The 27,848-nt window shown below is 40.8% G+C and overlaps 1 protein-coding gene across 4 annotated transcripts in view; it reads left to right on the top strand.

The window, feature by feature from the left end:
• The window catches only part of GK (glycerol kinase), a 77,350-nt gene that overhangs the window by 12,847 nt on the left and 36,655 nt on the right, over positions 1-27,848 (top strand). For all 4 annotated transcript variants that reach the window (XM_045876057.3, XM_045876070.3, XM_045876062.3 and 1 more), the window contains exons 3-6: positions 382-488; positions 9,918-9,995; positions 23,504-23,580; positions 25,526-25,663. In XM_045876057.3, coding sequence (XP_045732013.1) covers positions 382-488; positions 9,918-9,995; positions 23,504-23,580; positions 25,526-25,663 — 400 coding nt within the window. The remainder of the gene's footprint in view (positions 1-381; positions 489-9,917; positions 9,996-23,503; positions 23,581-25,525; positions 25,664-27,848) is intronic.

Raw genomic sequence — 27,848 nt, forward strand, 5'->3', positions numbered from 1 at the left:
TAGAAATAGCTAGTGACTAGTGAAGGCATGTGGATGGTTTATCAAAATTCATCAAAGCCACAGGATATAAAGAATTGGGGAACTAATTTCTTACTGAATTTGAAAAAATTATTTTAAAGTAGGTAGAGTATCTGCTACTTGTGGTCATTACTTGCCTTCTTTCAAATGATTAATTACTATATGAAGAATAAGAAAAATGTAAGGAAAATGGGCTTTTGTTTAAATCATTTGTTTAGAATATTGGCGATGCTTTCCTTTACTAATATAATTTTCTTTGATTTATGCACCAGCCACACCCTCATAAGTGCACATTTCTAGAGAAATAAATTACATTTGTACTGCTTTCTTGTGGACTAACCAGATACATTCTTTTGTTCAAAGATGGGTGGAACAAGACCCTAAGGAGATTCTGCAGTCTGTCTATGAGTGTATAGAGAAAACATGTGAGAAACTTGGACAGCTCAATATTGATATTTCCAACATAAAAGGTATTTTTAATAGAATATTTTTCTCCATGTATGATTATCTCAATCAAATTCACTCATTCCTTCATTCAGCACATAACCGAGTGCCTGTGCGGTGGCAAGCAATTCTATGTGAACCGAGGATGTGACAATAAATGGGAAGATTAGGTCCCTGTTCTCATGAAGCATTTATTCCGGTGGGTGTGAGCCCAACAATAAGAGCAGACAAATACAAGCTGATCTGAGATACTGAGAAGTACCATGCAGAAGCTAAAACTGAGTGATACAGTAGGGTGTGCCTAGAGAGGCTTACTTTAGTTTAGATGGCTAGAGAAGGCCTCTCTGAGGAGGTGACACTTTTGCTGAGGTCTCACAAGCCAAAGGGGGCCAGCCATGCAAATAGCTGGGAGAAGAATGTTTGAGGAAAAGGAAGCAGCATGTGCAACGGTCCTGAGGTGGGAATAAGCTTGGCCTATTTCTGGGTCAGAAAAAGGCCAGCATGTCAAAAGTGGAGTAAAAGAAGGGTGAGGGCGGGGGTGCATCAGGGGTTTCAGTAGGAGCAGAAATCAGGGAAACGGATAGGGCTTTGTCAGCCATAGTTAGGAGTTTGGGTGTTACTATTTTTAGTATTACAGGGGGCCGGCCGTGAGAAGGTTTTAAGCAAGGTGACAGGATGACAGGGTCTGACTTGCAGTTTGAAGACAACTTCCTCACTACGGTGTGGTAAAGTCGTGAAGGTCTGAGTGTGGACACAGGGAGACCAGTGTAGAGGCTGCCGTGGAAGTCCTGAGAAAGAGAATGGTGACTTGACTGACAGTGGTAGCGGGGGAGGTGAGGAGAGGGGGCAGAAGTTGATAGATTGGAAGTCAGGGTAATAGAGTAGTGCTGTCAGGGGAAGTGATGGGTCAAAGATGATGCTTGGGGTTTTTGCTGGAGCTCCCAGATAGACTGGGGAACAGCTGGGGGAGGGCGGTTGGAATCAAGGCGTTTCACTAAGAGAATCTCCCCCAAAATAATTGAGAGTGTTAGATTATTACAGATCTCTATTAATTCCAAGTAGTTTTATTGTTTTTAAAGATTTATTTATTTGAGAGTGAGAGCATGAGCAGGGAGAGGGGCAGAGGGAGAGGGAGAATCTCAAGCAGACTTCACCCACTGAGCCACCCAGGCGCCCCCTTAGCTAGTTTGACTCTACATAAGGGCAGCCATCAGTTGGTGGTGATGGTGCCTTGATTCACATCATAATTGGCTCTGAGATTTACCAACACTCCTGAGTTGAAACTTTGATTATTTATTTATTTTGGTGGAGATGCTGAGGAGAACCTTTGAACTTGTTTTCAGACTTTCCTCTATTTGTATAAATAAAACTTACTTAAAAAAGACTGGACCAGGGGCACGTGGGTCACAGTTGTTTAAGCGTCGGACTCTTGGTTTCAGCTCGGGTCGTGGTCTCAGGGTCGTGGGATCGAGCCCTGCTTCGGGCTCCGTGCTCAGCAGGGAATCTGCTTCGGATTCTCTCTCCCTCTGCCGCTCCTGCTTGTGCTCTCTCTCTCTCTCTCAAATAAATGGATACATCTTCAAAAAAAAAAAAAAGACTGAATGTTATCAAAACCTTTCATTCAGCAGACTTCACGTGCTGGGTATGCTGGGGAAACAATGGAGCACAAATAGGGTTGTGCAACTAACAGCCAAGTGAGGGAGACATGTGATAATGCAATGACAAATGAATGGAATATCCTACCCTTGTTTGTCCCTACATCTATGTGGAAGTGCTTCAGACTTCTTTTAGAGCTGCATTCATCAAGTTTTAGATGAGTCATGCATCAAAGTGGTGGTTGGTTGTGTCCTTGAATTGTTCTCACGGCTTTTGCAGCCTAAACCTAGCTGCAAATGAGGGAAAAGCACTTATTGGAGGTCAGGTAGCTATCTGTTTTTGGATAACATTAAAGCACAGCTCCCTGTCTTCTGGGCCAGTGTTCATTTTCCTGAGCCACACTGGTAACTTCACAAACCACTTCACTTCTTGTTTTTCAAACCACCTCACTTTTTACTTCCCGTGTAGCAAATAAATCAGATTTTCCAGCTGAAGAGCAATTTATTTATAGTCTTATCTGTTAATCATAAAGAGTTTAGGGGCACCTGGGTGACTCAGTCGGTTAAGCGTGTGCCTTCGGCTCAGGTCATGATGAGCCCCGCGTCGGGCTCCCTGATCAGCCAGGAGGCTGCTTCTCCCTCTGCCTCTCCTTGCTTGTGCGCGCGCACTCTCTCTCTCCCCCCCCCCTCAAGTAAATAAATAAAATCTTTTAAAAAAATCATTAAGAGTTTATCATAGCTGGTTGTATTTTTTTAAGATTTTATTTATTTATTTTTAAAGATTTTATTTGTCAGAGAGAGAACGTGCACAAGCAGGGGGAGCAGCAGGGAGAGGGAGAAGCAGGCTTCCCGCTGAGCAGGGAGCCTGATGCGGGGCTCGATCCCAGGACCCTGGGATCATGACCTGAGCCAAAGGCAGACGCTTGACTGAGCCACCCAGGTGTCCCTTATTTGTTTATTTTTTTAAAGATTTTATTTTCATTTTTAAGCAATCTCTACACCTCTCTGCACCCAGCATGGGGCTCCAACTCACAACCCTGAGATCAAGAGTCGCATGCTTCCCTGATTGAGCCAGCCAGGTGCCCCTAGCTGGTTGTATTTCTTTTGCAAATTCTAGTTTGATTGGTATTAGTTGTCCTGCACAAGAAGCTTTGTGGATTTCAGGTCTGGATGAACAGTGTCACCAAAACTAAAGTTCACTCTCCAGCTCAACCGCACACAGGAGTCCCAAGACAAGTAAATAGGCTGCTTCTTTCCTTAAAGAGTTGGGAAGCTTGGGGCGCCTGGGTGGCTCAGTCGTTAAGCGTCTGCCTTCGGCTCAGGTCATGATCCCAGGGTCTTGGGATCGAGCCCTGCACCGGGCTCCCTGCTCAGCGGGAGGCCTGCTTCTCCCTCTCCCCCTGCTTGTGTTCCCTCTCTCACTATCTCTCTGTCAAATAAATAAATAAAATCTTTAAAAAAAAAAAAAAAGTTGGGAAGCTGTGTTTGCCTGTGACTGGGCTGAAGGAGCTACAGAGTATATAAAGAATTAAAGTACCGGATACTCTTATTCATCCTCATGTGATAGAAGCAAAACATAACATACACCGCTATAATCCTGAGAACATAGGTGCGCCTGGCTGGCTTAGTTGGTAGAGCATGCAACTCTTAATCTTGGGGTCGTGAGTTCGAGCCTCAGGTTGAGTATGGAGATTACTTTAAAAAATAAATTTAAAAAACCCAAGAGCATAAAATTTTCAGTGATTAAATTCTCTTGTATCAAAAGTAGTTACCACACTGTTAGAGAAAAGGGAAACCCCCCACATCCACTACCTTGCCCTGCCAAACATATCCACACATATTTCTGTCTTCTGTCTACTCTCAGGGGGTCTCAGAAAGACACCTTGTTCTCCAGAATAGCTTCCCAGCTGTGGTGCATCTCATTTCCAATTGTTATAAGATTCCTCAAGCACACATTTTCCAGAGACTGTTTTTCTTACAAAGCTTTAGACCTCTTTCCACGTGGCATTTTTAATAGCCCCAGAGCCTCCCCACGGGGCTCTTATTATTTCGCTTTGGGTGATTTTAGGGTTGGGTTTTTTTTTTCCCCTAAAAACGTGTTCCAATTATAAGCTACGATTTTAATTTTTTAAGTGGCTCTAGGCCCAACATGGGGCTTGAACTCACGACCCCAAGATCAAAGAGTTGCACGCTCTACTTACTGAGCCAGCCAGGTGCTCCTGATTTTATTTTTAAATAAGGATACCTACCATCCATAATTCTACCAACAACAGTTATAACACCCTGCAGTATTTCCAAAGGCTTTTTCTGAGTATATTTTCTTAACTGCCATTATAACTTTTCACAGGCCATGTTAAGCAAAATTGAACCAGAGATTTTGAAGTTAGCATTTAACTAGTTAATTTTACTGGAAGTGCTCACTGCTGAGAAAAATACCTCTTGAGAAGGAATGTACAGGTGAAGCATGAACCTCCTAGATACAGTGTACTAAATTGGGTTTTATATATGTCAATGATGATAGTATCTATAACTAAAAGACTGTGGGGCCAGGAAATCATATATACTTTATGCATGTAACTCTCATATGCTCCTAAATGGGAGATAAACCCAGGGTGGAGAATTACAGAACCTCAATGTGTAATTCTGAGAAAGAGGGAATGAAAATTAGGCACTATTAAGAGAAGCATGTGTGCTGGAATCAGCAGTCAGAAAAGTTTTGTTTTTGTTTTGTTTTGTTTTTATCTTTTATTTAAATTCAACTTAACATATATTGTATTACTAGTTTCAGAGGTAGAATTTGGTAAAATTTTGTTTTTGTTTTTTTTTTAAGCACGAGCGGGGGGAGGAGCAGAGGGAGAGGGAGAGAAGCAGACTCCCTGCTGAGCAGGGAGCCCAACATGGGGCTCGATCTCACAACCCTGAGATCATGACCTGAACCAAAATCGGATGCTCAACTGACTGAGCCACTCAGGTGCCCTAGAAAAGTTTTCTTTAAAAACAAAACACAGGGGTACCTGGCTGGCTCAGTAGGTAGAGCATGTGACTCATGATCTCAGGGCTGTGAGTTCAAGCTCCACATTAAAAAAAAAAAAAGAAAATCTTAAAAAAATACAGAGGATTTTAGGGTAAAAATGACAAGAAGTTGGAACACTGAAAAAGTTCAGAGGTACCGCATAAGGCCTGTGTGCCCTGAGGAGAAACCAGTAATGGAAATACGTTTATGGCTGCAGGAGAACCCGGAGAAACTCTCTCGCTGGACTTTGTCTGCAAAAAAAGCAATTTACTTGGCACAAAGGAATCAAATTAAGATAGACGGGAAAGAAGGAGTGGTCAGGGAGGAACCTGTGACCAACGAGTCAGCTAGAAAATAGTCCTAGATTATATTCTGAATAGAAGTTAAAATGAGCCAATAAAGAAGGGAGCCCAAAGGGCAGAGGAGAGTGACTCCGAGACTGTAGCTAAGCGAGCAGCCGGTCTGTTTATGGAAAATTAATGTAGTGGGGAAGAATAGGAGATTTTACTGGACCATGAATTCATTGTGATCCCCCAGTGTGAAGTTGTCACTAAAACTATCATGTTCATGGTATTCCAATTTAGCAGTCCATTGCTGAGGTCCCACTGAGTTCTCTGGCCTCTGTTGTGCGCCCAGTACTGCTGGGCAATTCCTTTATGTGTCCTGCTTAGCTCAGTCCCATTCTCTGCAACTATTAGTCCACTCTGTCCTCAATAATATTGATGACAATGAGGGGCACCTGAGTGGTGCAGTCGGTTAAGTGACCGACTCTTAGTTCCGGCTCAGGTCATGATCTCATGGTCGTGGGATTGACCCTGAGTTGGGTTCCGCACTCAGTGTGGAGTCTGCTCTAGAGTCTCTCTCTCTCTCTCTCTCTGCCCCTCCTGCTTGTGTTTTCTCTCTCTCTAAAATAAATTAATTACTTAGAAATAATAATATTGATGACAATGAATGGAAGCAGAAAGGAACATTTATTAAGCAGTTACTATGTGCCGGGCACTGTCGTAGTACACATTAACTCAGGGATTCCTCATTGTAACCCTGTTAGGTGGGAACTATTACCTCCATTTTACAGAAGATAAAACAGATTGAGATCCAGGATCATGCTGCTAGGAAACAGGAATTCGAATTTGAACCCTAACAGTCTGGCTTCAGAGCCTGAGCTCTAATTGAATAGTGCCCCAAACTCATGATCCTATTTTGCTTGAGCCCATTTGAGCAGATAACCTTATGTGCTACTTCACAGAGAACGTTGAGGCTCTGAGGGCTTAATTCCTCATTTCCTCTTCCTGTACTTAATACCTAGAACTCTTACCCACTTCCCCACATCACAAGGAAAGCAATAGCCTTCTGTCCTTCTGGAGGCTCCTCCCTCCACCTGTGCATTAATCTCATCCCCTCTTGTCACTACAAGAATCAAGACCATGTCCCATTGATTTCCAGCTCCCCTGCCCCCTCTGCACATTCTCCTTGGTCTTGCATCTTTATTCCTACAAACATTAGTGTCTTCTGTTTTTAAGGAAATGCCCCCAAATCTCTTCCTTTTACCCTGTGTCTCTTAAGTTTCTTGAAGTAGACCATCAGTCATCTTTATACCTTTAGAAAAGGTGTTCTAGTAAGTAAATTTGCATTTGATAAAGGTTATTTAGATAAACTGTTAGACTCCCTAAGAAAAAAAAGGGCTCAAATAAATAAGAAATGAAAGGGAGGAAGTTACAACGGATACCAAAGAAATACAAAGCATCGTTAAGAGAACGCTATGAACAATTCTAGGTCAGTAAGTTGGACAACCTAGATGAAACTGATACATTCCTGGAAACCTACAATCTTCCCAGACTGAATCATGAAGAAATAGAAAATCTGAATAGGCCGAACATTAGCAAAAAGTTTGAATCAGTAATCAAAAACTAAACTAAAAAGCCTTGGCACAGCACAGGAAACCATCAACAAAATAGGCAGCCTACTAAATGGGAAAATGTATTTGTAAATCCTACATCTGATAAGGGGTTAATATCCAAAATTAAAAGAACTCCTACAACTCAATAGCAAACAGTCTGATTAAAAAATGATCACAGGACCCAAATGTCATTTTTCCAGAGAAGTCCTACAGATGGCCAACAGGCATATGAAAAGATGCTCATCATCACGCATTATCAGGGAAATACAAATCCAAACCACAATGAAATATCCCAGCACACCTGTCAGAATGGCTATTCTCAAAAAGACCGTGACAACTGTTGGCAAGGATGTGGAGGAAAGGGGAACCCTCGTGCACTGTCAGTGGGAATGCAAACTGGTGCAGCCACTGGGGAAAAAAACAGTATGCAGGTTCCTTAGGAAAGGAGAAACAGAACTACCACATGATCCAGCAAGTCCATGTTTGGGTATTTATCCAAAGAAAATGAAAACACTAATTCGAAAAGATAGATACACCCCTATGTTCATTGCAGTTATTCACAATAGCCAAGATAGGAGCAACCAAAGTGTCCATTGACGGATATCCGAGTGGAATATACAATGGAATATTATTCAGCCATTAAAAAATGAAATCTTGTCATTTGTGACAACATGGATGGGCCTTAAGCATATGCTAAGTGCAATGTCAGACAGGAAGACAAACACTGTAGGACTTTACTTTTATGTGGAATTTTAAAAAACAACACAAACAAAACTCATAGGTGCAGAGAACAGAGCCGTGTTTGTGGGTGGGAGGGGGGCAAAATGGGAGAAAGGGGATGAGGCACAAGCTCCAGTCATAAAATAGATAAGTCATGGGGATATACTGTACAGCATGGTGACTATAGTCAACAATATTGTATTGCATAGTGTGTAACTTTGTACGGTGACAGGAGAATACTAGATTTACTGTGATTACAGAGATCGTGTTATATACCTGAAACTAATGTCAATTATCGACCTCAAAAAAAAATACATATTGCTCATTTTCCATAGGCCAGTTTTCATTGTTCTCTATTACACATAAAATCTCCTTAAAGTAAAATCTTAAGTAATTATGTTTTTTATTTAGATTTTAATATATTGTTTTAAAAATAAACTGTTGTTTTGAGCTTTAAAAAGAAGATTATTTAGAACAAGGGAACTATTGGTCCCCCTCAGCTCTGTGCTGGTCAGAACATTCCTATTGTGTTTTATTCTGGGTGTACAATTTGAACAGTATGGACAAAGTTGCGTGTTCCTAGGAGGGGTGGTGAAGGGATTTTAAATCATGCCACATGGAAGGGTGCCTGGCTGGCTCAGTCGGGAGAGCATCTGACTCTTGATCTTGGGGTTGTGAACTTGAGCCCCATGCTGGGCATAGGGATTACTTAAAATAAAAATAAATAAACCATGCCATATGGTGGGAGTAGTGGAAGGAAACTGGACTGTTTAGCTTACACAGGGAAAGAGAAGACCCGGGGGACAATGTAGCTGCCTCAAGTTTGTGAAAGGCTCGCATGTAGAAGTATTAACCTTCTTCCGTGTATCTCCAAAGACTACAGCTAAGATCTGTAGGTGAAAGCTACAAGGAAGAGGATTTTTTTTTAAATAACAAAGTTGTGAATAAAGATTGGTCTGCCTCAAGAGAGGTAGTGAGTATTTTGTCACTAGAAGCGCTGTCTGAATGGTCATGTGATGAATGGTTTTGGGGGAAATTAAGTGGAAGACCTGTTATTGATTATATAGCCTTTAAAGTCAGTCCTCACCTTACATTCTGAGAGAAGAGAGTTCTATCCTTCAGGCAGGCCAGTGTGCTTGACCCAGGCTGCACGGTAGAATCACTTGGGGAGTTTTAAAGAAAAATACTAACGTTCAGATCCTACCTACCCCTGTCTGTTAAATTGGAATGTTTGGGTCATGGCCTGGGCACGGATACTTTTTTTAAAAGCTCTCCAGTTGCTTCGAAGGTACAGCCAAGTCTGAGAACCTCTGATTTAGCTGAATCAAGCTGTTGAATAAAATGGAATGGATTAGTATTTTTACCTAAAATAACTGTAACTACAGCGTTTGAGTCGTGTGAAGGTCAGTATAATGTAAATGCCATCACATATTGTATTTATGCCTTATTCAAATTCATATGTCTTAGAACATATTCCAATATGGAAACAAAACAATTTTTTTTTTTAAGATTTTATTTATTTATTTGAGAGAGAGAGAGAATGAGAGACAGCATGAGAGGGAGGAGGGTCAGAGGGAGAAGCAGACTCCCTGCCGAGCAGGGAGCCCGATGCAGGACTTGATCCTGTGACTCCAGGATCATGACCTGAGCCGAAGGCAGTCGCTTAACCAACTGAGCCACCCAGGCGCCCGAAACAAAACCATTTCTAAAGAACCACAGTAGGAGGTTGCCCAGCGTGAAGGATTTTATCTGTAGCTGTTTTCTTAAAATGCAGGCGCGCGTGTGTGCCCCCAGATGGAAATTGCCTATAGCAATTCGTAAATAAATGGATGAGGTGATTATTGGTCTCCAAAGAATTATAAATTGGGTATTGTAAATTTGGAACTAGTGCATTCCCTTTTTTATAAGGTAACCTGGGAGCCTTTCATTTGGGAGATATTGATCTGAATCCATGTTGTCCGTGTGCTCATAGTGAAGTGGGAAGCAGTCTTGCAGAAATAAAAAGAAGCACTCGACAGTGGGTATTTCGACAGTGGGTATTTACTTTTCCTGGAGCCACTCACAGACAGTATATTCAATACCACTATAAAAGTGCCAGATGTTTTTTCGAATTGTTATGTTTAGTTATGCCTGTAAAAAACAAACAAAAAAAACCATGAGAATTATTCTCCTGAAGTAGTTTTCTACTTGTTTGACTTGTATTCCCTTCTGTTTAATCTTCTCTTTCAAGCTATTGGTGTCAGTAACCAGAGGGAAACCACTGTAGTCTGGGACAAGTTAACTGGAGAGCCTCTCTACAATGCTGTGGGTAAGCTGTTGTTTGTGTATGTCAAATGCAAGGCCTTTCTCCACTTGCAAACATTGTCACCCTGAAATGTCTGGCTGAGAAAGCATGTAGTCGTGTTTCCTATACTCAGATGGGATGGCCAGAATAGTCCTCTAAGAAATTAGTTGTTCTGTATTTACCATCCTCATGTATTTATTCACATATTGAATTAAGTTTTTCCCTTGCTTTTTCCTTTTCCTGATTATTTGTATTATACAAATGGTTCAGTGTTGCCACAATTGTTTCATAGTCCCTGCTGTTTCTGACACCTAAAAGAGATCTCGCCGCCTCCCCTCAAAAATCAAAATTACTCGTGTGCACAGTCATCTCTCTATAAAGTACCTGGGTAGTTGTTCTTCCCATCTAGTAATTTGAATTGACTCATCTGAGGTTATGAAAATAAAATCTCAACATTTTAGCTCCTTCTGCTACACATTTGGCTATTTCAGCAGGGGTTCAAAATCTCAAATATACCAACATTAGGTATCACATCTTACTTAAATGTAAATGACCATGAGTATAATGTAGCATAGTCTTCGCACATGATATTTGGGCACTAAATGACACTGTCAGTTGCTAAAATATACAGTCACTAAAATGCATTGTTCTATTCACAAATGGCAAAACACAAGTTTTTGTCAATAAAATACCAGGTTGTGAGATGGGGAATGGAGGCAGAAATTGTCAGAGATGGGATGATTTCTAGAGTGAGCTATTTTTACTTGATAGTTATTTTAGTAGTATAGTTGCTTTAGTATTGATTGGAAGAAAGTGATATTCAAGCAGAAAATATACCAAAACGGTGCCTTGTAAGAGTAGCATGAAACCTTTGGAAATAATCTTTATAAAAAATTAAGGTAGTTAAAGTTACTGTGTTATCAGAGACCATTTAGTATGTCTTTTGTACTTGTGATAAAAAAAATTAAAGACTCAAAAAATGTCAAAGAATTGCAACCATAGGTCCTGTTACACAAAAGTACGTGTTTTAAATATTTATTTTGTTCTCATTTTCATGAGCAAATCATTTTGAATACAAGTAATGCAGGATATTACAGTTTTAATGACTGATACCTAGGGGGTATTCTTTCATGGATCACTATTTGCCAACTTCTTGAACTAGTTAAGGTTTTACATTTTTTTCCCCCTTAGGGAAAAGGAAGGACCTTCTCAAAGGAACCAAAAAGTTCCTGTTAAACTCTAACCTTTGAATTGTAAAAATGCAACTTTGGACTTTGAGTTGTCATTTTAAAATAATGCAACTAGGTTAGTTGAAGTTATACTTAAAGTAGAAGATTTAAGTTAATATTTTACCAGAAATACTTTCCTTTCTGATGTGCTTATATACTCATTTCCTTTTCTTCTACCTTTGTCCCTCTGTGCCCCATCCTATGTGCTTTCCAGTATTAATTTCTACTGCATCTATGGGATATGAAGAACTTTTTTCAATACTGAACCATGCACATGTCTTGAGAAGCTCTTATGTGTTTGGTGCTGTACTGAGTGTGTTATGGAGGATATGAGTTATTGGCCAGTTTTATAAACACTTTGTAATCTACTTTTGGTAAGAGACTAACACAGAATTAGGGAATCGTTGATAAACTATGCTGCTAAAATGAATAGGAATTAGAGCAAGTACATGTTAGTATGGATTTTGAATTTTGGGCATACCTTTGGGGGAGCTTGAACTCCATCTTAGGGCTTGAAGAATGTATTGGATTACATTAGGAAAAGGGAAAAATGAAGGCTAGTGTGAACAAGCTATGAAGGTGAAAATGTCTACACATCTTTCACCAAAGAGTGAAGAGACTGATCAGATTCGCAGATAGGGTGACTTATTTATTAGTTTTAATAGAACTAGCAGTGATAATAATGCTCAATAAGGGCTAACATTACTATGTGCTATGGATTGTGCTAAACACGTTGCTCATATTATTTAATCTCAATGATCCTGAAGCAGGTTTTACTTGCCTTATCTTACGAATGAATTATGGGGGGAACAGCTACATAACTTGTCCAACGCCATAGAGCTGTAAGTAGAGGTAAAGCCACAGTTTGAACATAAACCTCTCCAACCCCAAAGCCTATGTTCTTGTTTGGATAAAAAGGGGTTGGTGCGGATATAGAGAGCGCTGAAAGCTGTACACTGGGTAACATGGGACAAAGTGAGTAATAAAGGAGAGTTTACTTTCCCATATGGCGGAATGGATTGTTTCAAATGCACCTGTCTACTAAGAACAGCTCAAAAATTACAAAACAAAATAAAACTGTCTGAGGGACTAGAAGGCTACCAAGGCAGTGAAGAATTATGGGACCAAGATCCAGGAGAGAAGGAAAGCCCAGAGAAGTAAGCCTGGCATTCGGTGCTGCTTATTCCCTAGAAATACTCGTAGATTCTATGAGGAGTATCTGAGGCTAAGCAGCATTTTCATAGGTCCATGGAAATAGGGAGGCAAAAGGTAGTCAGGCTGCCAGGGGTAGAGATGAATATGGGCAAAATCCTAGACTTTTGATCGCGACTGTGTAGGGCCAACCCTAGAAGTGAGGTAAACTGAGACTACACTACCCATCACAGGAGTTAAAGCCCAGATTCAAGTAATTGAAAGCACTGAGTGGATTATGGCGATCTAAGATTGCTAATGCTCCTAGCCTGACTTTCTTTCAGAAATAAAAATGAACCCTTTCTGGAGGAAAATTATCTCTAGAGTTCTTCATATACGATTTCTAGTTTTCTATAAAAAAATAATCAAGCATACAAAACAAGACATGACTAAAAACCAACAGAAACAAATAACCTTAGAAACCAACCCATAGGAAATCCTGATATTAGAGTTATCAGACTTTAAAGTAATCATGATCAACATGTTCAAGGAATGCCTTGACAAGTTTGGTCACCTTAGCCAAGAGTTGGGAATTTAAAAATAGAAATTCTGGAACTGTATTAAAAACTCAGTTGATGAGGGCGCCTGGGTGGCTCAGTCGTTAAGCGTCTGCCTTCGGCTCAGGTCAGGATCCCAGGGTCCTGGGATCGAGCCCCACATCGGGCTCCCTGCTCGGCGGGAAGCCTGCTTCTCCCTCTCCCACTCCCCCTGCTTGTGTTCCCTCTCTCGCTGTGTCTCTCTGTCAAATAAATAAATAAAATCTTTAAAAAAAAAAAAACCTCAGTTGATGAGTTTTACATCAGATTAGACACAGCTGAAAATGAATTAGTGAACTGGAAGAGAGATCAGAAGTAAATACCAGACTGGAGCACAGAGAGACAAAGGTTTAGAAAACAGAAAAGAATCTGGGAGAAAGATGGGGTAACGTGAGGAGGTCTAACATATTTATAATTGGAGCCCCAGGAGAAAAGGAAAGAGAAATGATACGGTTTTTCAAAACTGATGAAAGATATCACAGATTCAAGAAGCACTGTGATTCCCAGGCAAGATAAATACACAAAAAGCCATATGTAAACACATGTGGAGACCCGAAGATAAAAAGAAAAATTTTTACGTAGCCGGAGGATATGACCTTCAAGAGAGCCACACTGACTTCCAGTTGATTTTTCAATGGAAACAAAGTAAGTCAGAATACAATACAATGAAATCTCTAAAGTGTTAAATGAATGTAACTTCCATCTAGGATTCTATACCCGTGAAAATATTCTTAAGTAATTAAGGTGAAATATAAAGGCAAAGACAGACAAAAACTGAGTTTTGATGGCATAAAACAACATCTTACGATGTTCAAAATTTATTAAGAATTAAAATACACGGGCGCCTGGGTGGCTCAGTTGGTTAAGCAACTGCCTTCGGCTCAGGTCATGATCCTGGAGTCCCTGGATCGAGTCCTGGATCGAGTCCCGCATCGGGCTCGCTGCTCAGCAGGGAGTCTGCTTCTCCCTCTGACCCTCCCGACCCTCTCCCCTCTCATGCTCTCTCTCTCTCTCAGTCTCTCTCTCAAATAAATAAATAAAATCTTAAAAAAAAAAAAAAGAATTAAAATATACAACAGCAGTTGTACATGAAACGAATTTAGAGTAGATGAGTCTAAACTGTTTTGAGGTCCTTGTATTGTCAAGGATGCATGTTGTAATAATCTCCAAGCAATGAGAGTAAAATAATGTATAATTAACAAGCTTATAAAGGGGGAATATTGAATGATTTAAGAAAAAAAAAAGGCAAGAAAGGAAAGAAAAAGGAATGTGAAACAGGAAGGAAGGACAAATAGAAGGCATTTAAATCCAAATATGTAAGTAAGTATATTAAAAGGGACGAGATTCATTTCTCTGCAGTAAAATCTGGCAAAGGTGTTGAGACTACTAATCAGTGGGTGGGATTAGTGCCAAGACAGTGGAGAGAAGGCAAACCGGAGAGACCTTTCAGAGGAAAGTCACAACCTGTATGTTTGTGAATCAGATAGGACATAAAGATAAATGGGGGTGGGAGGGGCGGAAACAGGGCTGCAAGATTTTTAGCCTCCAAGAACAGAAGGAAATTAAGATTTAAGGGGTGTCAGCCTGCTTCTTCGAACAAGGTGAGTATTGGACTTGTAATCAAAGCTCATTTCTGGGCAATTAGGCTTGTGGCTCTTGTATAAAGAGATTGTTCAAATGTAAGATGGAGACTTAAAGTTGGCACCAGAGAGGTGAGTCTCTCAGTTTATTATAGATGACTTCACTGTAGAATGAATGTAAATTATTCAACAAAAGTTCAAGTGCCCATCTGGGTACAGGTTCTGTGATGAGCCCTGGGCAGCTAGTGACGAACCAGGCAGGCACCGTGCTTGTCTTTGTGACTCAGAAGGCTAAGGAGAGGAATCTGGAAGTAAGAAGGAGGAAGGCGAATAGAAAAGTAGTAGAGAGAAGGACTAATTAGCTGAAAAGGGAAGCCACTTGGTCATGACAAGGATAGATTCTGCCTCCAATTTTATGTCACCCAGGAAAAGGCTCAGGTGTCATATCTCCATGCAAGTCGCAATTGAGACTATCAACATAATATTAAATCTTCAGCAGCTTTCTCTTAACACAGGGTAGGACTGGTGGAAACAATTAGATTTTCACTTACCTTTGTCTTTGAGCTTCTTTGTTTATGTCAAAGAATAAATCAAACCCATCAGTCTGTGGGTTTGATTCTCTCTCTCTCTCCACTTTGTCTCTTTCTCTTATAAATCTATCACTGTAGGCCTGTCCTCTTCATCTCTCTCTTTACTTACTCAATTATGTAACTAATTAGCAGCGTTTGTTATAGACAAGCCAATGAGAGAAGCAGTCTACACTTCTCTTTTTTTAAAATTGCTTTTTTATGTGGCCTGCTGGTTTATGGCCCAGGGGTCCTTAATAAGTAATCAGCTTACTCACCCCCCAGTACCCGTCTTGTTAGTGGACCTGAAATCCATTTGATGTAGAAGTTGAAGACTGAGAAAGGCAATTTTTTTCTTGCTTGCAATAAAGGTGTGTGTGTTTACTGATGTCTTTTGTAACACATACAATTACAAGCACAGAAAAAAAGTTTAAATCGGTCCATTGAGGCACAGATGGCCTGTTTCTTTTTTTTTATTCTTATGTTAATCCCCATACATTACATCATTAGTTTTAGATGTAGTGTTCCATGATTCATTGTTTGTGCATAACACCCAGTGCTCCATGCAGAATGTGCCCTCCTCAATACCCATCACCAGGCTAACCCATCCTCCCACCCCCCTCCCGTCTAGAACCCTCAGTTTGTTTTTCAGAGTCCATCGTCTCTCATGGTTCGTCTACCCCTCCGATTTCCCCCGCTTCGTTCTTCCCCTCCTGCTACCTTCTTCTTCTTTTTTTCTTAACATATATTGCATTATTTGTTTCAGAGGTACAGGTCTGAGATTCAACAGTCTTGCACAATTCACAGCGCTTACCAGAGCACATACCCTCCCCAGTGTCTATCACCCAGTCACCCCATCCCTCCCACCCCACCCCCCACTCCAGCAACCCTCAGTTTGTTTCCTGTGATTAAGAATTCCTCATATCAGTGAGGTCATATGATACATGTCTTTCTCTGTTTGACTTATTTCGCTCAACATAATACCCTCCAGTTCCATCCACGTCGTGGCAAATGCAGATGGCCTGTTTCATATAGTTTGAGAATGTATGTGTTGTATGGTGAGTGAGGTAAACATTGGTGTGGTACCTAAAATAGAGCAGTGTCACTTGGCATCACCACTTTGCTGTCACTGGGCCCTGATGTAGCCATTGACTCAGATGGGCCTCCCAACTGGATTGCAAGAACTCTGTGGCCCTGGGTTGTTTGGCTTCTCTCGCCTGGCTTCACTCATCCTTACCCCCGTGATGGTGCTTTTCTCTCCCCCTCTTAGTGTTCCCTTCATCAGTATTCTTTTTTTTTTTTTTTAAGATTGATTGATTGATTGATTGATTTGTCGAGAGAGAGACCACAAGCAGGGGGAGATGCAGGCTCCCCACTGAGCAAGCAGCCCGACGCGGGACTTGATCCCAGGATCGTGACCTGAGCCGAAAGGCAGATGCTTAACCGACTGAGCCACCCAGGCGCCCCTCCACGGACTTCCCTGTACCCCCAACTGCTGCCATTTTTCTAAGTCTTTTCCTTCTAAAACCAACTTTTATTATTAGTTAAGGTCTACACACCTTGCGGTCTCCTAAGTATTGAGTGAGAGAAAGGTTGAGGTTTACAAATACACCACAGAGGAAACCGAGCACAACTACAATGGCACAACCAAGGCCAAAGCACTGAAGTGGGAGGGAAAGGCTTGATTCCGTGATGTTTAAGATCTTCATGTTCACGTTTCACTGACAACACCAGTAGAACATTCTGGCCTAACGACAATGGCCCAACTGTTGCCCTCCTTCTTGGACAGGTTTTGTCACTCTCTGTTACAGTTGATGGGTGTGCGTGGCAAGCCTAGTGCCATATGACCCTTGCTCCAATAGCTTTCTATAGAGCACAATTCATGCTTTACTATAAAAATATTATTCATATTAAAGATTAATATCCAGGGAGGCAAGAGTCACTGATTTAAGACCTCTAGTATATGTAAGAAAACCACCAACAAAAATCATTTGTCTTCGATCCATTTTTCTTTATTTAAATGGTATGGCAAACATTTTTTTCTAAGATGTTGGATTTAAGGTTTCCTGTGGGGCTCCTCGCTGGCTCAGTCGGTGACTCTTGATCTTGGGGTTGTAAGTTCGAGCCCCACTTGAGTGTAGAGATTAGTTCAAATAAAATATTAAAAAAATAAAAATAAAAATAGGGGTGCCTGGATGGCTCATTTGGTTGAGCGTCCGACTCTTGATTTCGGCTCAGGTCATGATCTCAGGATCGTACTCAGCACAGTCTGCTTGTCCCTCTCTGTCTCTGCTCCTCTTCTCTCTCTCTCTCTCTCCCCCTCCTCGAATAAATAAATAAAATCTTCAAAAAAATATAGTTCCCTATGACATATAATTGTTTACGCACAGTATTGAAGTTGTAAACATTAATCATCCTCTTCGCCTTTTTTACTTTTTATGTACTGGTTAAACCCTGAGCCAGTGACTAAGCCTGTGTAATAATTTATCAAGATCTGAAGGAACCTTGAGCTCAATTTTTTTAACCTTTTCTGGGACTGGATTATATTTCAGAGTATCAGCACGAAAGAAAACCGTAAATGACAAGCTACCTAAAACTTGGAAGCACAATTGTCTTTAAACAACAAAAGTGTGGTTTTGTTTTTATTGTTTTGCTTTGGACGGGAGCAGGGTTGTTTTTTTTTTTTTTTACTTTTGTAAGATCTAGAATATTCAGCTTGATCCAGATATACTTAATTTCTCCTTATTTCAAGTCCTTTATTACAAGATTCTTTGAATGTCTTACATTTCCTTCAATCCGGGGTAAAAAAATTCTGTGTAGCTTGCAATTAATGAATTCTTCAACTCTGGCCAATTTAAAAAGAAACTGATTTTGATTTCAACTTTGAGGTTTCTGATCTTCAGTATTTCTTTATATTCCGTTTAAGACTTTGAATTCATCCTGGCTTACCTGTGTTGTAGGGGTTTCATGCTGGATTCAGACTCTGGGTTCAAATCATGGCTTTTCCACTTAACTACCATTCTGTGCCTGTTCCCTCAACAGTTAAATTGGAGAAATTAAAAGTGTGGACCTCTTAGGCATGAGGTAAAAATGAGTGAGTTAATACATGTAGAATACTTGGAGTGCCTAGCAGATTAGAAGGCTTCAGTAGTGTTAGCCATGGCCAGTGTTCTGAATGGGCTGATAGTCTTTTTTAATCCAGGAATGCCAGATGGAATGATTGATTTATACATGACAAGTGTTCTTAGGAGAAATGCAGAGCTTACCTGGGTCACACACACTCATGTGAATCATTGGCATTCTGGCATTTATACACCTAAGAGCTGAAATAGTTTTCGGCCCCCACATTGGGGCATATGTATGTTTTAAATCACCCCCCTCCCTAACTCTCCATTTTTCCTTTGGCCCCGTGTGATTTCTGAAAATGTCATCAGGTGAGGGACAGTCATCAATTATAGCCTCTTCTCCTTTGCCTCTTGACTCATTTGCAAGTGACCTCTTACCCAGCTTAATTAATAGCTTAACTTTTGGCAAGTGATAACACATAGCAGTGCAATCTGGTTGACTATTATTCTATCTCTTGTGGAGGAAGCAACCTGATAACACTTTGTGTAACTGTCAGCAGTCCTTGCTTAGGGTGTGCTTCGGAACCTGGGGCCTCGCTTTCACCTCCCTGCCAGCCCTGTAGCTGCTCACAATCAGCCCTCCCAGAGGAGATGTATTATTTGCCTTTGCTTCTAGTCCATTGAAAATAATTCTGATTATTTCTAGTTATTTTTAAATTTTTTTCTTAGGTACTTTTCCCTTCTGTTGTTCTGACTAACCAAAAATGATACAAATTTCTAAATATTCTCAAAATCATCTCCTCCTCTGGACTGTAACTACGTCACCAAACTGGCCCTGGTCTGTGGGCATTGAGGTAACCGCATTTCTCTTCACTCTTAAGACTTTGTTTTTTAGACCAGACCAAATCTAATGGACCTACATTGGATGTGACTTTATTTAATACAAATGAAAGTTTATCGCATCATCCAACTGGGTTTTTTTAAACTTACTTACTTCATGGTTTGAACCATTTAAATCAGATTTACTGGGTCTAAATAAGGGGCATGCCTTATAAAAGCAGGCTGTATAGTGTTCTGGACTCCCGAGCATCTGTTTTCCTTCTTCTTTTTTTTTTTTCCAAATGACTCTGGAACTTAGCAATCCCCTGTTCCCTCAGGACATGCTTCTCCCGTCTGTGGTGGTGGGCTTCACTTCCTGCCACCCTATCAGGAAAGTGCTTTCTTGGGGCCATGCCTTCCCAGAGCAGCCTTTTCCCGTCTTCCTGTAAATTGCCACAACAGAGACTGTGGCATGCTCCTTCGCATCCCTCTCTAGGGAAGGCTCACTCTCTACAGCGCACAGCCTTTTTCGATTCACGGGTTGGGTGAGCAGTCAGTAACCAGCTGAGCCACTTCTCTAAGCAGGGCGCGGATACGTGGCAAGGTAGGGAAGAGTCATCCTGAAGTAGAAGCATGTATTTCCCTGGCCTTTGTCCACATGGATGAAGTCCACCAAACCAGAGCCTGCCCTGTCTTCGTTTCCTGTCCACTCCATGTCTCTTCCTTTGCTCTTTCTGTGCTCACATGCGTAGAAAATGTTCGTTCTGGGGAACTTGCCCAAGTGGTCTCCCATTTTCCCAGTGGTCCACGAGAGAACACAGACCTTGAATCGGGCCACCTCTAGCATGAATTGCCATTATTTCTCCTAATGCTCCAGCCGCTCCAGTCTCTCCAGTCTCTCCTGGCCCTTCAGATCCAGTTGCCGTTGTTCCCTCTGGCTCTTCAGTTCCAGCTGCTGGCACTTCCTCAGGTATTGGTGCTCCGGCTCCTGCTCACTTCTCGGCCTTCCGACTCAGACACGATGGGGGAAATTGACCACCGCTGCTGGATGTGGATCTGGCACTTCTTTTGATTGTTCTCGGAAATTACCTCCGCAAGGGGCTCGTCCTCCAGCTTGGGGTCTTCTCTTTGGCTTTTGGTCTCTATTCCTGCAAATCTAATTCTGCCATCTTAGCTTCTTTAATGAGTTTTCTAATGTTTTTGTTCTTAATTCAATTAATTTTGAGCATTTGTGAATTGTTTGGTAGTGTATCAACCACTGACATTTTTCTCTTTGGCAGTTATACTAATTCCATTCCATGTATTCTAATTGCTTTAGTCTCTTGGGCTGTAAAAACAAAGTGAATCTGCCAGCCTTCTGTGATCATGGAATAATGGCAGGAGAGGGACTACAGAGACCATCTAGTCCAACTGCCTTATTTTATAGTCAGGAAATCTAAGCCACGAGGGGTGAAATGACTTGCTTGAGTCATATAGCTTGTTGGTGGCAAAATTGGAAGATCTAGAACTTTGGTCATCCCAATTTCACGTCTGGTGTCTTGACTCATTTTACTGAGGGGTTGATTCTGTGGATTCCACTGTGGATACTTGCAAGCTCTCAAGTGAGGAGGGAAGTGCCCAGTTATGTAAGTGGTCACTGTCCAGGAGCAATCGAGTCACAGAGCCACTGGGACTCAGGGGAGCCACCTGGTCATCAGTTTGTCTGTCATTTGGTTTTTAAAGAAATGATTGGAACAAATTGCATATCCTAAAGATCATGCCCTAGAAAAGAGCTTCTCAAGTTCTAGAATATGAATAACTTGGGATGCTTATAGCAAAAGTAGAAAGACTCGGGCCTTCCTTGCCTAGACCTGCAACCAGAATCCTGCAAGGTAGGGCTTGGAATGTGTGATTTCAGATTTTTCCAGGGGATTCTCATTGTGCTTTCTGGATAAGGACCACTGCTGTGGAGTATAGCAGTGTTTCTTAAAAGGCAGGCACCTATTTAATAGGTGTATTTCTGGGCTCCCTCCCTGGACCTTCTTAGTATTCTAGAATTTCAGGGAATGGGGTCCATCTTTAAGCTCCCTAGGGATTATTTACATTAAAATACAGAAAAGCCATGATCTAGGAGGCTTTGAGTCATTAAACAGCCCAGAACAATGACTTTCAGGTCCTTTGTTCATGTCCCTTGATGAGAAATATATTTTCCATCATGATTCATCAAACTCACATAACTAAAAAGTTTCACAAGTCTGTACTTACCTTACTGAGTTCAGTGAACTCTGTTATTTTCCATTCTAATCCATCCTATTTCATTTTTTAAGAGTAGGTAGTCAAAACACACTCAACTGATTTTTAACCCCCAGCCCAGTGTAGCTCGAAACACTGAGAATTGAGACGTGTTTGTTAATTCTACCTGTCACCGACTCAAAACTTCTCTCTTGAATTCCTCTGCTTTTCCCAATTACTGCTGTTAACACCTGCTGGGATTGCCTATGAGGAAGGTCTACTTTGATCACAGTCTTGCAGTACGCTCCTCTGTGAGAAGTGGACTGCCTTGGCGCCCTGGACAGGGGAGTTCTTGCCAACTCCATGCTGCTGCTGCTAATGGCTTATATCAGTCACAGTGCAAGAAACAGAAAACTCAGCCCTAATTAAATAAAGTGCAAGTTTTTTAAAAAAGTAATTATTTTGTTCATGGAACCAGCAATGCAACAATAGCTTAGTTCAGATGCTGTTTCACTCTAGACTTGGACAATATGACCTGGATTCCTCGCAAGTCTTCTGGGATGGCTCCAGATGTGGCCAGTTCAGCTCTCTCTCTTCGTGGGGGCAGCAGGCCCAGCCACACACTGCCTAGTGGTGCTGAGGAGAGGGGCTCTGGCAGATTGAGCACAAATCTCCGTTGGGCTGATTAGACCACACTGTCTCCTGAACCAGTCATGGGGATGGGGACGTGATCCTGGAGCTGGGGGTAGGGTCGAATCTCCGGCAAGCCACATGGCTGAGAATGAGGGAGGGACGATTTCCTGAAGAGAATTTGAGATACTGTTCCCAGGAGCACGAAGAATATGTGGCGGGCAGCAAATGCAGATGTGTGCTATGGGCCACGGATTCCCCTGCTGTTCCTCCCTGCCTCCTCTTCCCTCAGTTGTGATGAGCCTTTTCTTGCTGCTTTTCACACCTGCAGAAACCAGTCCATTGTCCTGAAGTAGCCACTGTCAAAATCAAGCTCAGGCAGCCCTCAGGAGAAATGACAGTTTAAGTAATTAGAAAAAACTGATTAAAATTCACTACCGAAAAGAACTGGTTTTTATTTTATTTTATTTTTTGAAGGATTTCATTTATTTTTTGACAGAGAGATAGACAGCACGAGAGAGGGAACACAAGCAGGGAGAGCGGGAGAGGGAGAAGCAGGCTTCCCGCCGAGCAGGGAGCCCGATACGGGGCTCGATCCCAGGACCCTGGGACCATGACCTGAGCCGAAGGCAGATGCTTAACGACTGAGCCACCCAGGCGCCCCAAGAACTGGTTTTTAAATGAACAGAAAGGAATAGTCTAAAGGGTGAACCAAACTTTGCAATGAAGTGGCCAGCATTCTCGTGTGTAGTGGACAAGCCTGTTTAATCTTCCCTGGTGCCCTTTAAATAAACGATGGGCCTGAAGCTTTTCAGGAGGCCTCTGAGCGCAGTCAGTGCCTAAAAATACCAAGTGACCACTAACAGATTAAAAGTGATAGAAGTTAAGCACAGAACTTAAAGCTGACACATAAAACTCAGCTGACCTATTGGTTACCTTTCGCAGTTGCTTTATGTACTATGTGATACCTTCTCTTTCTCAGGCCTTCTGTCCTGAAGCAGAACAGAAATATTTTCTACTAGAGGATCAGAAAGTGGACAAAACTTACTTAGTGTAAATAATGTTGATCTCTTAAAATAGATTTTTTACAGTCCAGCAGGGAGCAAGAATGGTGACCTTTAAACAATTCTTTTAACAATTCTGGCTTCTAGCCTGCTTTTGAAATGGAAGAGTTTAATGTACATAAGCATTTCATACATGAGAGGCTGAATCTTACTTTTTCCTTCAATAAATAGTACCAGGTTCTCTGCTTTGTCACAAATTGCTCCCAAGTTTTGTAAGGTACCTGCTTTATACCCAGTACGGTGATCCTGAGCGGTGTGTTCTGCCCTTGGCAACTGGCCTGCCGAGCACGTAGATTTTCTCTGTACTCATGTATTCTGAGAAACTTCTTATCCCAAACATTTTTTCATGGTTTTTTTTTTCTATAAAAAGGTTACAAATTAAGTGCCCTCAGGTTTGTATTGTTCTCCTAACTTGGTCTATAATTTTGCATAAAAGCTTTAAATTCTTCCTCATAAATTTATTCTTTTTTCTAACAATATGCCCATTCATTTCTAATTTTCTAATTTCAATCTTTTGAAAGCTCTAGCATTTTAATTGCTTATGGAAACTAATCAGTCTCCTATACTTGACAGTGATTTCATTAAGATCTGATTTTTTAAAATGAAGTTTTTCATATATGTTATTATATTTTGGTCTATAGTGTGGCTTGATCTGAGAACCCAGTCTACCGTTGAGAATCTTAGTAAAAGAATTCCAGGAAATAATAACTTTGTCAAGGTAAGAGATCTCTTCAAAAGTATACTGTAAGAATGCTTGTTTTTAAAAAAGGTTTAGAGATTTCACCTGAAAGACTATTCGGGCCTTCCATCCTATTGCACAATAGTTATTTGATATGTTTGATAGACTATTTCTCTGCAGACAACTGAGGACAACTCAAGTATTTACCTTTCTGTCAGAATTCTTGCCCTGTAGTGGATTAGAGGATTCATATTCTGAGGTTGATAGGCTGGAGGGGATTATAAAGTGTCCCAAAAAACCATACTCCCTCTTGTTTTCTCCTATCTGTCAAAGAAAGTTCTGGATGCTTTTGAGTTTTTAGGCATCTGGATTTAGGGAGAGAAATTAAAAGTCACTCCAGCTCCTCACTGAACTCTTTCTTCATATGAAGGAGGCTGATAAAAAGTGCCTAAATTTCAGTCCATATGTAGAGCTAGCTCTCTTGAGTTAAATGAAGGGAGACAGAGAATTTTTGAAACAGGCAAGGTATTTTTCTTATCAAGGTCAAGGCCCACTTCTCCTAGCATCCAAAGGAAGTTCTGTTTTTTTGGCATATCCCCTTTGTATTTGTCAGTGGGACTCTTAAAACAGTGGTTCTTGGTTCTGAAACTAGGGTTCAAATCCCATTAACTGTAGCAGTTTAACAAACCATTCCCTACCCTCACCCCCCAAATAACTTCTGGCTAGTCCTAAATATACCCTTACCCATTTCCTATTCTGTTCCTCTTTGTCGCCATGCACAACCCTCACCCCCACCTCCAGCTGCACTTTGCTTCAAGTGATGCATGTTTTTCTCTTCAGGGCCATTTTAGGCAACTTTCACACTTGCTACCTAAATCATTAAAATGAGATATTATCGACTACCTCACTGCTGGCTTTATGGGATGACCCTTGGTCCTTCAAATCAAAGAGGAATAATCCCATAAATTATTTCCTCTCATTATTTTTGAGTATTGATCTTACTTTTATTCTAAGAAAGCTAGAAAACCATGGGTTAGTCATAACTTACAGGGTGCAGTAAAGTATTAAATGGTTTGGTTTGAATTTTTTTACCAAACATATCCATAGCAGATAAGAAGGAAAAAGGTATCACTCTCTGTAGGGTAGGTGGTAAGTCAGGAAACTAAGGATTAGGGGAGGGGAAAGATAGTTGCATTATTTTGATGTATATATCATCTTAACCACTTTCATCAGCCCTTATAAATATATTTGGTATTTAATATACTAACAAAAATAGGAGTTGGATCTGATCCATTCTCAAGGAAGATTGATAAGCCCATATGTGTTTTATATTTAGCATTTATCCTTTATTCAGTACACCCTTTGTTTAATGTACTCACTGAGTTCTTAGGCAACTACTTTCTTAATATGGAGCAACTCCGTGTTGCTTCCTTCTGGCATGTCCTTGAGCTCTACTTTATTCTCCACTTATGTTATTTGAATATGTATGTGTGTATGTACATATTTATAGTATATTTTTTACACATATAAGTATATTGTTATTAAGTCTTACATGTTTTAAAACCTAAAATTTTCTGGTTATAGTTTGATATACTCTCTGATTTTTAATAGTTTAAAATATCACTTTCATGAAATATAAAGTGAAAAGGCAGAGTTTCAGACTAGGTTCTGCATGTAATACTCATCACAAAAGCTAACGCCTGCGTGTTCACCATCCAGATTACAGGATGTTGTGTCATTTAATTTTCTCTTTACCTTGCAACGTGGATGCTCTTTGAACTGCAAACATATCACGCTGATCTTTGTTCATGAACATGCCTTCCTGTGCCATGAGATAGGAAAATTATTTTTATCCATAATACCATGGGGTTGACTTTAGGGCCATTGAATATTTTGTGATTTATTGAGTTTCTCAGTTTGGTGTTTTATTTTTTAGACTAGTTGGTAACTTAATTTGCTGGCTGAATTTCATAACTGTGTTTAGTCCAAGACAGGCCTTCCACTTAGCACTTACTTCAGTGCCGTGAAACTTCGTTGGCTCCTTGACAATGTGAGGAAAGTTCAGAGGGCTGTTGAAGAAGATAGAGCTCTTTTTGGGACCATTGATTCATGGCTTATTTGGGTACGTTTAAATATAATGTATGAACGGAGAAAGTTTTTCAGAATTTTTTTAGACTGGCTTGCCTGCTCTCTATTTTCTACCAAGAGTTCCAACTTTTTTTTAAAGGTTTTATTTATTTATTTGAGAGAGCAAGAGAGCGCGTGTGTGTGCATGTGTGAGCTGGGAGAGGGTTGGAGGGCGAGGGAGAGAGAGAATCTTAAGCAGGCTCCATGCCCAGCACAGAGCTGATGTGGGTTCGATCTCATAACCCTGGGATCATGACCTGAGCCAAAATCAAAGTTTGTCACTCAACCAGCTGAGCCATCCAGGCACCCCGAGTTGAAACTTGTTAGTTGGCAAAATTATTAAGAAAACCCACTCGAGACAGCAGAACATTTCAGCCTCCCATGTAAGAGGCATTTTTGCCTACTTCCTCCTTATTTTTCTTGCTTTATTTCAATAAAAATGGAGGGTGATTACCAAAACCACATCTCATATTTATTATCTTTCGAATAAGTAATTTAGGTAATTTAATTAGTAATTAGTAATTTAGGTAGTCTTTTTCTCTTGCTTATCACATGCTCTTTTCCAGTGGTCATTTCTTAAAAGAAGTAACTATTTAACCTAATAGAACACCTGTGTGACTTTTAGCATGTGCTTTCAGCATGACACAGCTGTCTCTTATTAAGCCATAATATGAAAAAATCATAGTGGAATTTCGATGGATAATCTCTTTGCCTAAGCTGAACACAGATGAGTAGAAACTAACATTTTTGACATTTCCCGGAGTTATCTTAAAAGTACATGTTCTCTCTCCCCCTTTCTCTTTTTTGTTCTCTGTTATTTTTCTTATGGGCATTTTCAAATATACCCAGAAGGAGAGGGCCTAGTGTAATGAACCTCGGCAACAACATGCCAGCTACAGCAATCAACTGTGGCCAATCTTGTTTCAGCTAAACTCACATGCCCTTTCTCCCCACAGATAATTGTAAAGCAAATCCCCATACATACAATTTCATTTGTAATTACTTCAGTAAGTATGTGATTATCTTTTTCAACATTCAAGAGAGCTTCAGAGGAATGTTGCCCCATTCTCACTTGCCAGATCCACAGAGCAGATCTTCCAGAACCAGTACCAGGAAGCAGTACTTTCTTCACCCCTCCCTGTGCTTGGCCAGGGCACGCTGTGCTTGGTGCTCTCTTGGCCCGCAGTTTTCATACCTGTCACAGTTGAAATAGTTCTGACAGTAGTTCTGACAGGGTGTGGCACCTGTGAGCTGCAGGAGGGAGCTCAGTTAGCTGCGGGGTTGGGGACCTACTCCCCGGATGCTGAGATGCCTTTCCTCCACTGTTGTTCCTTTCTTACCTCTTATCACTCCCACACAAAAGAAAGCAGCAGTGCCCGAGGGTATTAACACGGGAGAATTGAAAACTCTGCTTTCAGGATAGTGCTTGGGTAGGCACAAGCCAAGGAGAATTGTTACTCCAAAAAACTAAATCACAAACAGAGAAACAGCTGCACAGAGTTCTGTAAGATCCTGAAGAGGCAGACATGTTGATATATTTCACTTTGCCAAATGTAATTAAGACTGCCTTTTCCAAAGATAACGGATGAAAACAAAACTGATTTTTGTTTGTTTGGTTAACGACCAGTTTACTAGAATTCTGTCTAATATGGTAGCCACTTAAGCACGTGTGGCTGAGCACTTCGAATATGGCTAGTGTGAATCAAGATATGCTGTAAGTGTAAAATATATACTGTACTTAAGTAGGTAAAATGTTGGGGTGCCTGGCTGGCTCAGTCAGTAGAATATGCGACTCTTGATCTGAGGGTTGTGAGTTCAAGCCCACGTTGGGTGTAGAGATTACTTACAAATTAAATAAATAAATACATAGGTAAGATGTCTCAGTAGTAATTTTTTATATTAAAAGATATTTTGGGGGTGCCTGGTTGGCTCAGCCAGTGGAGCATACGACTATTGATCTCGGGGTTGTAAGTTCAAATCCCATGTTGGGTGTAAAGATTACTTGAAAAGTTTTTAAAAAATAAATCTTTAATAAATAAATAAAAGGATATTTTGGATATATTGGGCTAAATAAAATATATAGTGTTATTAAAATTAATTTCAAGAGTAAAGAGTTTTACTCTTTACCAAAATTTACTAAAATTAATTTCAAGAGTTTTACTCTTTACCTGCTTTATACT

This window comes from Mirounga angustirostris, unplaced genomic scaffold (genome assembly GCF_029215605.1).
Source record: "Mirounga angustirostris isolate CCGP_5_RB_7025 unplaced genomic scaffold, mMirAng1.0.hap1 SCAF_11, whole genome shotgun sequence".
NCBI classification, from domain to species: domain Eukaryota; kingdom Metazoa; phylum Chordata; class Mammalia; order Carnivora; family Phocidae; genus Mirounga; species Mirounga angustirostris.